The sequence below is a fragment of the Dermacentor variabilis genome, chromosome 8 (assembly GCF_050947875.1).
Source record: "Dermacentor variabilis isolate Ectoservices chromosome 8, ASM5094787v1, whole genome shotgun sequence".
Taxonomy (NCBI): domain Eukaryota; kingdom Metazoa; phylum Arthropoda; class Arachnida; order Ixodida; family Ixodidae; genus Dermacentor; species Dermacentor variabilis.
The window spans coordinates 23,397,510-23,413,117 of NC_134575.1; the positions used below are offsets into that span (position 1 = coordinate 23,397,510).

General features: G+C 44.4%; 2 protein-coding genes across 2 annotated transcripts in view; one reads left to right on the forward strand and one right to left on the reverse strand.

Moving 5' to 3' along the window:
- LOC142590960 (uncharacterized) overlaps nucleotides 1–3,465 on the forward strand; it is a 45,382-nt gene extending 41,917 nt beyond the window's left edge. Inside the window, exons 3-5 of the mRNA XM_075703329.1 lie at nucleotides 1,429–1,496; nucleotides 1,939–2,016; nucleotides 2,496–3,465. Coding sequence (XP_075559444.1) covers nucleotides 1,429–1,496; nucleotides 1,939–2,016; nucleotides 2,496–2,620 — 271 coding nt within the window. The 3' untranslated portion in view covers nucleotides 2,621–3,465. The remainder of the gene's footprint in view (nucleotides 1–1,428; nucleotides 1,497–1,938; nucleotides 2,017–2,495) is intronic.
- The window catches only part of LOC142590959 (uncharacterized), a 38,325-nt gene extending 27,882 nt beyond the window's left edge, over nucleotides 1–10,443 (reverse strand). Inside the window, exons 1-6 of the mRNA XM_075703328.1 lie at nucleotides 10,378–10,443; nucleotides 9,975–10,046; nucleotides 8,831–8,962; nucleotides 6,579–6,758; nucleotides 5,779–5,845; nucleotides 5,119–5,249 (exon numbers count right to left, since the gene is read on the reverse strand). Coding sequence (XP_075559443.1) covers nucleotides 5,119–5,249; nucleotides 5,779–5,845; nucleotides 6,579–6,758; nucleotides 8,831–8,962; nucleotides 9,975–10,046; nucleotides 10,378–10,397 — 602 coding nt within the window. The 5' untranslated portion in view covers nucleotides 10,398–10,443. The remainder of the gene's footprint in view (nucleotides 1–5,118; nucleotides 5,250–5,778; nucleotides 5,846–6,578; nucleotides 6,759–8,830; nucleotides 8,963–9,974; nucleotides 10,047–10,377) is intronic.
- Nucleotides 10,444–15,608: the final 5,165 nt, after the last annotated feature.

Consider the following 15,608-nt stretch of genomic DNA (forward strand, 5'->3'; position numbering starts at 1 on the left):
AGACAGCTTGAATAGGCCCGACAACTGAGGTCGTGCAACAGAGTTCAAGTTCAGGTTAACGAAAGAAACGCATATTAGCGGTGACATAGCCATTTCTAAAAAACATTTATGGAGGTGCTACGAAGAAAAACTCATACACATATATTTACAACGCGTATACTAAAACGCGGTTGCATACGTATACACATATAAACTCGTGCATTTCAATGAACGCAGAAATATGTACACTAATACAAATACATAACATATGCGGAATACTTGAAATTCGGGATTGTTGACGCTTAGCAGCAGGTACAAATATAGATACAGGGCTGCACCCGCTGCCCTATATAGCGCCGCGACTCCCGACGATGCAAATAGGACATGAATGCAGCGTTCTGCGCACAAGACGAGGACGAAGACGAGGCTGAGACACAGACGGCCACTCGTGTGTCTCAACCTCTTCTTCGTCCTTGTCTTGTGCGCAAAAAGCTGCATTCATGTCCTACCAACATGCCCAAACAATCACCTTGGCAAATAGCATCCCGTACGTGGTGGCATCCGTTGCAGAGTTGCTTCCTGTTTCATATTTCCATCACAGGAACTAAACACTGCACTGAATTTCGCCCCGGAGCTGTCCTTAGAGTGCTGTGACACCCGTGGTGCCTCCTTCCCCCCCCCTCCCCCACCTGTATGCAAGCCTATGATCGTCTGCTCACTTACAGTAGATAGTAATCGTGTGGGCAGCCTACACAGCAAACAAAAACAAAAGCTTTTGCATCTTTAACTGTGCTGGTTTGTTCCATGGCTTGCACTATTACGCCAAAGGCTGCCAAAAACGCTTATTGCGCACGACAGCGAGCTCCGACGCGATTAGATAGGTCCCAGCTCAAGATTTCGTAATAATTCTGACCACCTCGTGCGCACGTAAATACCTGACACGAGCGCTTGAAAGCTATAGTTATTGAACTATATTTTGTGTAGTTTTCGCGCCATCTGTCACAGCTATTATGGTGTTTACGTGCTACAAAAAACAACAACAACAACAAAGTCGCCGTACAAGAAAACTTCAGTTGTTTCCATCAAGGATTCGATATTACCCTGTAAGATCGAGCGAGAGTGTTAGCCATGGAACAAACTAAACACCCTTAAGGGCGTAACAACATTTTCTGTGTAAATGTTACTGTGGATACAGTGTTGCCAGGGAGCCTCGTGACAGCATATTTTCAAAGTGTTTTGCTGATATCTAAAATGCAGCACAATGCGCGTTGCATGTTACCGGGTGAAAAGTGAAGAATAGAACACGTAAACTCGTAGGCGTCGGCTAACACGGCGCCAGCTTGCATCTGCCAACAGCTCGCGTTGGCAGAGTTCGCAAAAGATTGACGAAGACAGTGTCTGACGCCTGCTGCCAAAATAATTAGCACTAACTCTCCTTTGTCTATGCAGGCAAGAACTTACATTTTCGGTCAGGCCCGGGCCTAAACCTGGCACTATGGAGATGACCCTAGGCGACGGTGAGCATCTATCCAGATTCAGTAATTATTGCTGCTCTGCGAGTGACGGTAACTGTGCTAAGGCGAAGCTGAACTTCTATTTGGTAGCTTTGTTATCATAGGTTGCAACACTTAAGGGACAGTCACATCGAAAGCTGGCATCGACACTTTAGTACCGCAAACGCAAATGCTTACCCAGGTAAAACCAAGCTTACGAGTGTGCAACGAACTTACATTCGAGTATGTGACGAGCGCCACATTTATCGCGAGCTCAGCGAAATAATCGATGCAATTTGACTGTAAAAGAAAAAAAAAAGTAAACATAAATGGTCGATAGTTTGCTTTCGATACTTTTCTCTTACTGTCATAAGGAATCCGGAGAAATTAAGAACAGGTGACTTACGAGAGCGTGTATTAAGCAACCGAAGAACCGTTAAAGCAACTTCTTTTTTTTAATTTTCAGATCCGACAGTCTTGGAGGGCATATTCTATTACATGGACGACAACTGCCTCGTGATGGACTTGGAGTATCACGGCCATCGTAAGACATGATCGATCTCACAGGACCGGATCGACTGCTAGATTCGACACTTGTCGCAATTAGGTTTTCTTAAAACGACTCGGCTTCGAAAATGCTTCAGTGTACGCCTTTATGTGAAATTACACGACTATATAGTCTCTGAGTACAATTGCAGGCCGGAAGGCTATTCTATATATGAAAAATTTGCGGATCGTACCCACCTAGTGGGAATCGGTCTATGCGAAGCTTTTATTTCAAGGTCTTTGGATTCGCCGGTGAAGCATGTAGTGGAACGCTATGGCTATAAATGAGGCGGGGCTAGAAAAAATTACAGAACGAGTGAAGTTTGCGTAGGAGGAACGGTATTTGGCAACTTTTGGAAGGAGGTCGGGGACATTCAAAGGGCTGAGTTACGCTGCCGATGGTGACGATGTTAAGTTACGTGTGGACATAGTTTCGCTTTCGCGGCTGTTCTTCTCAATGCCTCTCATTTCTTTCAGAATGCCTTCTCTGGGTTCGGAAGGAGGTGAAGGACTTGGTTCCTCAGGAGTGCTTCGAACGTTTCTCCGATGCCTGCGGGGAGCCCCTTCGCGAGCACAGGAGGGAGCTCTGCCCCGACAGCTAGATCGACAGCTAGATCGACAGTTAGATCGACAGCTAGATCGACAGCTAGATCGACAGCTAGATCGACAGCTAGATTGACAGCTAGATCGACAGCTAGATGAAAGCTATATAGACAGCAAAATCGGCTACTAGGTTCACAGCTAGGTGAACACCGATATTGACACTTGTATCGAAATACAGATGTACAGCTAGTTCGACAGTTAATCGATAGCTCGACTGACAAATAGGTTCTCAACTAGATGGACAACTATATATATACATTTGTGTCCATGACTATCTATGACTATGCGGGAAGTGCTATGTCATTTTTAAACGTATTTAGAGCAAATTACTGCCCCGCACGTGTTATAGAACTGCTAAATAGCTGCAAAGGTTCACTTGGCCTGCCATCATATTTCGCTCATACTATATTTCATTGTTGTGGAGAAGACGCCGCATACTTTGTTTGTTGCCATGATTTTCTCGACAGCATTGTCGCAGACAGTTGTGTCGACAGACAGACTGACAGATGCACGACTAGATAAACAGTTGAATAGACGATTAGATCCACAGCAAGATCGACATGCAGCAGTCCTGCAATTGCTATACGTCTACAGGCGGATTGACAAATCGACGGGGTTCATCGACAACTGGACCGACAGTTATAGATGGACCGTCGAGAATCATGGATGATGGAACAGCTACGAACGTGCACCCAACGTTACTAGAAAAGTATCTAGTAGCGATGCATGCACCCTTATATTGTCAGAGCGCTGGAAGAAGAAAACTCATACCATCGGGACGACGAGAGGTCACCGTTTCCAACATCACTCTGTCATTGAATAAAATAATTGCTTTCATCGATCACATTTGCGAATAAATGTAAAGCTTCCACCAACAGGGTGAAGTCTGACCCGTGCCTCAGTGGCTTGTAGTTCGCGCGTGCAAGCATGGGACGGTACCGCAAGCATGGGACGGTACCGCAAGCATGGGACGGTACCGCAAGCATGGGACGGTACGGCAAGCACGGGACGGTACGGCAAGCACGGGACGGTACGGCAAGCATGGGACGGTACGGCAAGCACTCGCATCTTGCGCCCCGCGTTAATTATCGCATGGTTATTGAAGTTACCACGGCGACGAATGTGCATGCGCACAAGAGGTCCTGATCCGTGTGAGGCAGGATCTGTGTAGTCGTGGTGGGAAGACGAATACGCGGACTGGAGATGTTGGCCTGGCCACACGCGTAGCACGCTGTATGTAAAGTTGCTGAATCATGGTTACAAACGGTTAGAGAGACAGGGTACATCAGTGGTCGCGCGCCAGTCAAGCTCATCCAGAACAAAAAGTGGAAGCAATGATCCGACACACATTTCATAAACACATGCTTGCAACTGAAGCAAGTGCGCACACCTCGAGGCTTCGTTCAAAGACTATCATTCAGGCTTGCCCGTGCATTGCACCATTTCGTTACGAGACGCTGCTGGGGTCGTTTCTAGTGCTGGGGTCTTTCACTAAGCTTGAGGTTCCTCCTGCAGGTCCGTTATACCGGGTATCTTTCTTTTTTTAGGCCATACGAAATTTTTACAAATTGTCTGTGGCATATAGCGTACGTAGTTCTAGTCATTCAGCTGGATTGCTCAAAGAGGTGGACATGCACGAGAAATCGAAACAGATGAACAACTAATTAACAAAAGTGTATTCATTGTATCGTTATTAATTACCTTACAGCACACATAGCAATTTGAGAACTGTAGCCGGCGGGCTCGCAAGGTGAATCCACTTGGAACGAATTATTAGGACGGCACCAGTTTTGAGATATTTGTTCCCAGAGTGAACGCCGAAATGCATGGGTGTTCCAGTTATTTTCGTGCTCCAATGCATAAAATGACAGTTTGTTAAAAAAAAGTCAGTTGACAAACAGTGCATTCTTTACCGCAAATCTCACTGCGCATATCTAAAAAATCATGCGATGCTAAGAACCCGTTTCAAGGGGATATGCCCTGCGCAAGCCCACCGGCTACGCAGCTCCTAAATTAAAATTAAAATTAAATTATGAGATTTTACGTGACAAAACCACTATCTGACTATGAGGCCCGCCGTAGTGAGGGACTTCGAAAACTTGGACCACTTGGGGTTCTTCAACGGGCACCTAAATCTAAGCACACGGCGTGTTTTCGCATTTCGCCACCATCGTACGCAACTCCTAAATTGAGATATGTGCCGCAGGGTAATCATTTAAAAAAGTTTATTAGTTAATTCTCGCTAATTAGTCGATTATGCATGTCGATTTCTCGTGCGAGTATAACGCCCGCCGCTTCGAGCAATCCAGCTTAAGGACTACGATTACGCTATATCTGCCACAGGCGATATTTAAAATCTCACCGATAACTACACTGACATTACTACGGTGATGCTGACACCCGAGTAAAGTATCGAAAGACACTGCCAACACTAACACAATGTCGCGTGCCAATGTCAACGCAACGATCACCGCCAGGTGGCGCAAGACTCACTCACTCGTTGTGGCAGTCGAACGGCTCGCAGCCGCTGGTGGGCTTCATGTTGCAGCTCTTGATGACGTCACCGGTGTCAAGCGACAGTGACGACAGGTTGCGGTGCTCCCTGATGGCGCCCATGACGGCGCTGACCTGTGAAATTTGCGGCACAGGAACACTTGACCAAAAGTTGATGTCGAATGCCAAATATATATATATATATATATATATATATATATATATATATATATATATATAGTCGTATCAGAAGAAGCCAACAAGCACTGACATGAAGGACAACTTGCGCTTAATAAATTAAATAACGAAACGATAGTTTAATGGAAATGAAAGTGGATGAAAAAAACAACTTGCCGAAGGTGGGGAATGATCCCACAACCTTCGCATGGTATCGTTCCCCACCTGCGGCAAGTTGTTTTTTTCATCCACTTTTATTTCCATTAATTTATCGTTTCCTTATTTCATTTATTAAGCACAAGAAATTTCCCCTATGTTGTCCTTGGTGTCAGTGTTTTTTGGCTTCTTATGATATGACTATTAAAAAATCGGGCCCCTCGGTTAACTCCCTTTCTTCTCGTTTATATATATATATATATATATATATATCTAAAGATTTCACGGCGGTGTCTTGACAACATGAAACGCAAATCTTTGCCAAACTCACCGAAGTCGCGTTTCCGGCACAGTGTTCTTTCAGCTTCTCGTCGGCGCACACTTTTCTCATGTCTATCCTGCGTGTCGGACAAGCAGTTCAACACGAAGCATATTTAACTGAACCCCATTTTTCGCGCGCAGGACAGAGCCTTGAAGAGACACTAAAGAAAACTTGTTTGAGATTCGTTAGTAAATTACGCTCCTAATAATACACTACCAAAAAAAGAAGCTCATTTTACCGGGAGATGAAGCTGCATGGTAAGCCAGAAAAGACGCAAAAAAAAAAAAACGAGACACAAGTGGCGACGCCGCCGTAAAGTTCACATACCAGCTAGCTCTGACGTCATAGATTGTGGCGGTGCCTGCTTCGGCATCCCAGTGAATTTCTCGTCGGTAATGAAATTAATAACATTGTGCTCTAAATGAGAAAAAGGCTAAACTCGGCAAACTTCAGGAACTTCTACCGCACCAAAACGCACCGAAAATTTGTACTTTGAAATTCTTGACATCACATTGGCGTAAGGGACTGTGTATTTGGCTCAAAATAAAAAAAAATAGAGAACTGAAGTGCGGTAGTCAATTTCTTTCTTCTAAGTATGAACTTGTTACGACAAAATTAATAAAAAATAAAGCTTCGACAGAATAATTTTGTCAGTTGAAACTGATTTAATGCTTCCCTTTAGTGGGGGGGGGGGGGGCGGTCTCTTTATGGCATTGAAGGAATCGGGGACTTTAACAAGAGTATATAGGCATTAAAAGTTTGTAGACAAAGTAAGCACTTCGTTTTAAATGTAAGAGGGCGCGACCAACCAATTGCTGAGGCAGACTGAGAGGGCGGGAAAGACGAGGTCCTTCATGGACTCGACGCGGATGTTGGTGGTGGTGGGGAACTTGAAGTACATGATGAAGAAGTCGGTCGCCTGGTACGTGAATCCGGCCACGCATGCCACGGTGATGAGAAGCCGGATGAGGAACAGAGGATCCAGGAGCCTGCGTAACGCGACGGACAGAGTCGGCCGGAACTTGGATATTTATGTTCTTGGGGGGACATTTATTATTCATCATTATTTATATTTGGGTAACACGTACATACTATACCAAGCTTTTCTTTTTTTCAAAAAAGAAAAGTAAATAAATAATAAATAATAAATTTTATTTCTGCCTCAAAGATACATGGACAGAGGAGCTGCAGAAAAAGCTGTAAAAATACAGCTTGACAAAGCCGCAGCCCCCATTTTACAGGCAACAGCAGAAGACAAACAACGACTCAACTTCAGGTGTCGTATAAACGAAAACAAAAGAACAAAAATGTAATGCTATACATCGCAAGAGCACTTCAAGCGCACTGAGTAAACACAGGGATAAAAAGATTGTTATTACATATCACACTCTCATACATGAAATATGAGATACAGAAGCAAAGACTTATTTTGGCACAACTGAGGATGAAAATTGTTCGGAGCTACTTTCTATATACATCCTACGCAATACCTTATGAGTACAGGTGAATAAGTCAAAATGTGCAGATGTATAAGCGTTCAGAAGGAAAGGGAGTGTGAATTGCAAACGTTCTTGCCCGGAGTTTAGGCGTGCTGTTGGCACCATCCATTGTTCGGGTTGTCTGAAAGGGTAATTTGTAGTTTTCTCTTGCAAGTTTGCCAATCGTCGAATATGGTTTGTACCATTCTTTATTTCTGTTTTGTTTTGTAAGAAATGCTCAACCGGTATCGATATAATTCATAGATTTGGACCACACCGGCTGCAAGAAAGAGACCTTTGCTGGGTGACCCATAGCTAACATTGAAGGCGTAGCGAAGGACCCTTTTCTGCAGCATGTGTATTTTGCGAAGACAAGAATGTGTTGCAGTTCCCCATACAAGATGACAATAATTTACGTGAGAATAAAAAAGTGCGTTATAAAGAGTTAGTTTGAGTGACGTCGGAAGAATGTGCCGTGTGCAACCAATCATGCCCACTACTCTAGCCAGTTGTTTGACAACGTGAATTCCGTGGTGTTCCCATGACATGGTTGAAGAAAATATAACTCCAAGGCATCTAAATGATTAACTATTTCTATAGGTCGAGAATTATATAGAATATAACTGTGAATAGAAACCGGCTTATTTTTCGGGCGAAATATTACGGCTTTTGTCTTCTTTTCATTCACGGCTTTTGTCTTCTTTTCATTCATACACGGGCTAAAAAAAAATGTATAGACAGTGTCCGATGCCGAGTTCGATGTGCCTAATTAACACAAAGACGTTCACAAACCTTAATGAGTTTAATAGTTCACTGCATCGATCCGAGCTCGTTCTAGCTGGGTTCGTTATAGGAGGCGACGCAGTCGGATGTCGCCACGACAGAATTTTATGAATTATTATTGTCGGTAATTATTATGAAGACGGAATTAGTCCGGAAGCTTTGTCCAACGCTCGAAGGCATTGCGATATTGTAGTTAAATGACAATATCTTCTTTCGGCAAAAAAAAAAAAGACACACAATAAAGAACAGATCATCGGCAGTGTACAGTTCAACTTTTACATCAGTAGGGGAGGGGGCTCACAACATGGAATCTTTTGCGGTAGGTTTGCTTCCGAAAGAAAGATACAGAGCTAGCCATTTCACGTATTAGGCAACCTCTCTCCTATCGTTTATTTAGCTTTTGGTGCAAGCATGCTGCGTCGTGGCCGGAAGGAAGCCTGTAGGTTTATGCCCAACTACTTGTTTACTACAGGGCAGCTGATCTGCTAAACACTTATTTCCACGTTATAAACAGACTCTGCGTCCTTTTTTTTTTCTTGGGTTGCACCTCCTTCAAAAACCGACCACGTAACTTAACAATGTGTGCTGTTTTGTTGGTTGAGTAGAACTTGTTGCTGGGCGAGTTGGTTGGGATCTAATGAATGGTTGGTTCTTTCTCCTATTTCATACATCTATACTTTATCATCGATTTAGCGGGTAGACAGCCTTCTTACGCAGCTCCTACGGCAAACCTTGGCGAATCTCTCCCAGTGCCATATGCACATATTTAGCAGGCAACAACAACATCAGCGTTGACGCACTTGGCCTTGACCTTGGAGCCGAAAGAAGTGTGCTTGCTTGGGCTTTGCCCTCGTGTTATCCTGAAACCGCGCTGTTGACTGTGGGCTTTGTTCAGCATGGGCTTGATGGAGTCCATGGACCTGGAATCTCCTCTGGAACAAAGAACAGATGAACATTGAGTTAGCTCTGCGCTCCTTTAAACACGAAGAGAATGCACTGAGCAAAATGTCAATGAGGTGGATAAGTTGGAAGTATGTAGCTTTGCCCGTTGTCTGTGGGTACGTTCGTAATTCTTAGTTATCACTCTTAGAAAAAATTTACACCCTTTAGGGCTTATCTTGTCCCACAACGATAATCGTCATCTGTCTTGCCCGCGTTTCCATTCTTTAACGCTGCGAGCCCAGTACTTCCCAGTCACGAACGGCGTGCGCGTTATCAGTGTGACGCAGCACTCTCGACAGGAAAGTAGCGAGCGCCGAGTTTTCAAGAAAGGAAACGCAAGCAGGGCAGATGACGATTATACACTCTAAAAACAGTTGCACCCTTTGGGGTGTATATTTGTCCCACAACGATAATCGCCATCTGTCTGGCCCGCGTTTCCTTTCTTTAACGCTGCGAGCACGGTACTTCCCAGTCACGAACGGCATGCGCGTTATCAGTATGACGCCGCATTATCGACAGAAAAGTAGCGAGCGCCGAGTTTTCAAGAAAGGAAACGCAAGCAAGGCAGATGACGATTATCGTTGTGGGACAAATATACACCCCAAAGGGTGCAACCGTTTTAAGAATGTTCACATGAACGTAATGAAACCCTCACTATGTAGGTTACATAATTCCTCGATATGTGAAGTACGCCAAGTTCAAGATAACCGAAACTAGGCCTTCGCTGCGATTGTGTCAATTATGTACGCAGACTAACCGCAATTGCAGCGTTACCCACATGCATTTATTCTAATGGCACGGGATATTACTGCAAGCCCATTTTACTTTTGCAAGCTTTTCTGCGCATATACATTTCCCCGCAAGACTTACTCCACTTACGGACAAAAGCGTTCACCTTCACTCAATCGCTGAACAAACGCGCACGTTTCAGCGAGTTGTGAGTCAAACACATTAGTGCAGACTTTTTTTTTCTTCTTTGAAATGAAGGGTGGCATGGCTCACCTGTTCCATGTGTGGTAGATTGGCCGAACTCCCGGTGACACAGAAGTTCCAAACGTTCCAGGACTGACTGCCCTGTGGTCCGGGACACAAAAGAGAAATTTCGCGGTTAAAAAACGCGTACTTTTTTTTTTGCAGAATGCGCTATCAAAACGCAGCCTTAAGCTTTTCGCTTATACGGGACATTCGTTAGCATTTTGTCACTGTCCGAATTACCACCTAATACTAAGCTAGCTTTAGTTGACGTCCAAGCGTTCCCATTTAGGCCTAGCTCGGCGCCAAGTGCGATGGATGCCACATCTCCCGAGTTAAATCACACCTTAGCGCCAACCTTACACGATCCCGCCGAATGTCACGGCAGTCTTATCATGTTTAGTTGAGCAGAGGAGGTATCATTGACGGTCACCTTCTCGGAGGAACAAACATTTTGGCTTCAGTGTAACCCTTGTAGCCTTGGCACGTATGAATGAAAACGCGCTGTTGGAGTTCACAGGCCCAAGTGTGCAAACGTAGCAGAAGCGACGTCACGAAAAGTGCGTTGGCAGAGCTGCCACAGCAATCGATGGGGCGGGGAAGTGCTATTATATGGTTGCACTCACCCCTCCCACTTTCACACGCAATGATGGGACCCGTCCCTTTTTGTCGTCAAACGCGAGATGCCAGCACGCTATGTCGCGGAGAAAAAAATCGATAAAGCGATCGACTTCATTTGTTTAGTTCAGCTTTCTTTTCGCGTTATGGTGGTGTCTGTACCGGTTAAAGCAAGGACGGGGAGCTTGTGTACGTTGCGATAACACCCCAGATAGTCTGCTTTTTTTTTTCATCCTTCGTTTATCAGATATATCACAAGCCGCTTGCTTCCAAAGCAAGAAGTGCCTCCGTGTAGAGTCATACGCCTACATTAGGACACATAAACTTTACCAATTTCTGACGGCGTTGAGATGGAAATACGTTTTCGTACCTTAAAATGACCTTGCGCCATTAAACATCAAATATTCATTCGTTCATACCTTGAAATGAATACTAATAATATAACATACAATATATATTTATTATATTATATTAAATTACATTATAATAATACAGTAAAATATGTGACTACGAACTCCTGTCGCACATACATAAACATAACCAGCTACATTCAACACACACAACGTCAGCTCGTTACCCAGGTAGCACACAAAGTCTTGAAAACGTCGTATTAAGGGATTCAACGTCTGAAACGGATTTTTGACCAAAATCGACGCATCAAAGACGTTCCAAACAAGATAGCTTAAAAACGAGGGGTGAATACGTTTTGATAACGTTGGAAGCCAGACAGCTTAAAAACGAGGGGTGAATACGTTTTGCAAACGACTCAAAACGCCACCGCCACGCCACGGCGCGTCAGCCTCTTCAGCGGCTTCTACAATATTCAACAACCCATCAACGCGATCCAACCTTGCGCAAGGTGGCGATACCGTCGTCAAATCATGTGACCAAGGTGGCCACGTGATTCGTGATTCCGGGCAGCCGGGCGAGCCGGGGCATAGTCGCGTCGTCATGGCGTCGTCACGTCACCGCACTCGCATTGCGCTGTGGTGTGTTTGCGGCTGTTCTGAACGTGCTGCCGCTGCCCTTTGCTATGTAAGTGTTGCAGTGTTTTGCTGTCAAGAAAACGATATTCTGTGATCAGTTTGGGTTGTGCGATATGTTTGTGTGGTTTTAATTTGGAAATCAGTGGTGTTTTCAATTGTTATGTGATCAAGGCGGCCACGTTATTCGTGAAGCCGGGCATAGTTACGTTATCGCACTCGCATGGCACTATGGTCTGTTTGCGACTGTTCTGAATGTGCTGCCGCTGCCCTTTGTCATGTAAGTGTTGCAGTGCTTTGCTGTCAAGAAAACGACATTCTGTGATTAGTTTGGGTTGTGCGATCTGTTTGAGCCGGGCATAATAACGTTATCGCACTTGCATTGCGCTGTGGTATGATAGCGGCTGTTCTGAATGTGCTGCCGCTGCCCTTTGTCATGTAAGTGTTGCAGAGTTTTGCCGTCAAGAAAACGACGTTCTGTGATTAGTTTGGGTTGTGCGATCTGTTTGTGTAGTTTAATTTGGAAATCAGTAGTGTTTTCAATTGGAGGGCGCGGAGTGGAGGGCACTAATCACCTCTTCAAGTTCATTGTCATGTTATGTGAGGCGCCTTTTCACTGACGCTGTAATTAAGGCGTTAACGGCAGTATAAGGACGAAAGTTAGAGGGACGAAATCGTGCCTGTGTGTCCCTAGCGTCGGGGTCGGCCGCTATGCGTGATCCTAACAAGAAAGCATTTTGCAGAAGGCGAAGAAAGGCGGCAAAATTTCTGTCTGTGCGCACCTTGCCGATCTCCGCAATAGAGCCATCATCGTGGTATTTTAGTCTCCCGTTTAGCAAGAGTGTTGCAGACAAGGGAACTGGTTCAAACAGGCTTTTTTTTTAATGATTCTCTACTAGTGCGGTATCCCAAAAGGTGAGGTCAAGTGCTCACCCTATTTTCTTCCCTCGCGCTACAGCGCACTGACAGAATTTTGCGTGCACCATACCGTGCTTTTATCGTTTGCGCTTCAGGTTCTCGATTGTGTTTTCGCCCCCTTTACCCACGTGATGGGTATTTCATGGTATTACCGTGTACCACATGTGTCCATATATTGTGTCCAATATATGAAACGGCCAAATTCGATTTTATTTGACGCCTCAAATGGTGTTAATGTATTGAGTCCCTTGTAGCTTTGTGCTTGTTATCAATTTTACTATTTGGCGAATGGATACAGCATGTACGCTGCGTAACTCGCTTGTGCATACTGCGTACGTGAGTCGAGTATGCCCTTGGTATAAAATAACTTGTATGCTTTAGGTAGCACGATTGTTTGCAGTTTGGGACATGTGTCGGAATGTACGCTGTGCGCCCTTCGCGCTTTACGGCGGCCTGCCGAGTTCGTGCGGGTGCCATGTGTGCGCATGGAGTTCGCGAAGCGCTCTCGCAGTTTTTTTTAATATATATATACATGTGTTCTGTTCGCGCGCTTCGCACAACAGGGCATGTCGCAGTTCTTTGTCCTTGTGCAACACATTTTCCTAGCGTACGTCTGTGCATTATTTGGTACCGGTTTCCCACGGGGCACTTTTAGCCGCTATCCAGTCCGTTACAAATCGAATTTCTCGGTCGTGATGGCTCCTCTGCGCAAGCTACGAGAGTGAGCCAGTCGCATCGATAATTTCGATCCGGATCGGGCTTGATCGCGATCGAGAGTGGTCGTGTGACACCGGTTTTACACATGGCTCCCACATAGGGAACACTTTAAGTTCAATGCTACTGAGTGAAGAGCAAGTGCATATATATGCCAGTGGAGGTATGTGGGCAAGTCTTTCTGGTGAAGCCAATACTTGTGCATTCAAAACATTTCAATTACCAGCGTAGTGCATCAATGTGCCTACTTCGACAAAATAGAGCACCAGTGCAGATATCTGAACATACCTGTCCAGGGCAGCAAGTGTGTCTAGATTGAAACGACTACCAGCATGTGCGGCAGTTCTATTTCCAGCAGCGGGACTGCACAATAATCAGTAGGGTGCTCTCAAGCTGTTTATCTATGAAGCTCTGCCTGGACTGTGTGCCAAATATTTTTGGACGTGAACGTGGGGGTGAATTGGTAAAAATCAGTGGAACTGTGCCTGGACTTTGTGGCAAATATTTTTGGATGTGAAAGTGTGAGTGAACTGGCAAAGAATTTGCTCTGGGCTACATGTGTTAAACGTTTTTCTCATTCAGAGTGCTTTTTTTTTTACTTTAGGAGACTGGAGATGTGCGCAAAGTGTAACATGTCAGTGTGCTAATTAATGTATTTGCTGGTTTGCAAATTATTCGTTGCAACTTTATTTTTGCCAGAGAGGTACAACTTTGCCTCTTGTAAAGGGCTTTTTAGATAAAACACTTACTATTTATTATGACCATTGCTTCCTTTGTTACACAAATGCAGCTTCCAGTGCATTCCAGTTTATTTCCATGTTTATGTAAGTTTCTAATATGAGGCTTGCATATTCATTTCTCACGTTCTGGAGTGGCAAGATGCAGCATTACTGTCTCATCGTTCACTGTACTACAGTAGTGTTCACTTGTTACACTGAATCCCCCGTTTAAGTATTCTGTACTAATTTCACTTTATTGCTTTTTTGTTGTATGGTTATTTTTTCTGGCCATTACCTTCTTTGATATATCCTAAAGGCAATATTTCCAATTTTGCATTGTTCCCATTTTTTTTTATTTCTGTCACAGGATTGTTTTATGATGGTATGCGGTGGTATTTCTTTTTGTGCTCTTTTTAAGCTTCTAGATGATTGGTAACATTGCTTGGAGGCAGTTACCATCCAATTCATACTCTTGCATTTTTCAGTCTACTTCTTCCATTCGCTCCGATGTCACTTCTGCATAACTCTAGTCCATCTAATAGCACGCGCACTTTACTATGATAAATTAGACACTTTAGTACACTCCAGGTTTTTCTGTTCATTTTTGTATGTGTACTTGGAATTTTGTTTATGTGCTAGTGAATGTTCACTTTCGAGTTCATTACGAATCCTTTCTGCGACTTTTGTCATTGTTGATGTACTTTTATTTCTATTTGCATTTCTCACACAGTTTGTTCGAACCTTGCATAAGCATTACATTTTAATAAAGTGTTCTTGCTTTGTCACAATGTTCTCATTTCATGCACTCTTGGCATGAAGGGCTTGGTCTGGCCACCTGCCAAGACGTGGCCATTTTTTCTTTGCAAGATGTCATTCCCATTGTGGTTGTAAGCATCGTAGCTTACTAAAGGCGGTATTAAGGATTTATTATTCCTAACAGGCTCATTTTCGTGCGACTTGGTAGACGATGCGCCGGCCATGCGGGGAACAGTGCTTGGCACTGCGCCATGGCTCTTACAGTCAACACCGACGCTTCTACTCACCTGGGGCGCGATTGGAGATCGTTGTTCGAAACGCCCGATCAGTTTCACCTCACGCGATTGGCCTAGGCCGTGCCAACGGGTGCGGCTGACGACGTCTGCGCGGCATAGGCCAGTCGCGTGAGGCGAAACTAAACGCGTGTTTTGAACAACGATGTCTCATCGCGCCCGTCACCCGCGAAAATTAGCTTCAGATAATCGTAAACCTTTCAAGACCGCTTCTAGACTAGCTTTTTGATAACGTCCTAAAAACGTTTAGAAATTGGTTACGAATAGTTTTGGCAAAGGGATTACTTGTGTCTTTCCCAATATTATTTCTAGACCAGCTTTTCGAATACGTCTTGCAGACCTGTTCTAGATCGTCTCAAGAAAGTAATTAAGCCGGACATTAGCAGTGATATCCGACGTTTTCCCGCCGAAGTTCTCTCATTCATGTCTTCTTTAACCCGTTTTTATCGTCTTGGATAAACGCTACGAAAACGTTACGTATCTCTTTTGTGCTACCTGGGATATGCACTGCGTAACCAACATATAACAACACCACGAACACGTGCACATTATGGAAGGGCTATCCTCGCCTATCAAATACCCGCACTAATAAAGCAGGTGACTTCACAAATAAATTTCAGCTTGCAACTTTATAGATTCAAGTCGCAAATAATATTTTGTTGT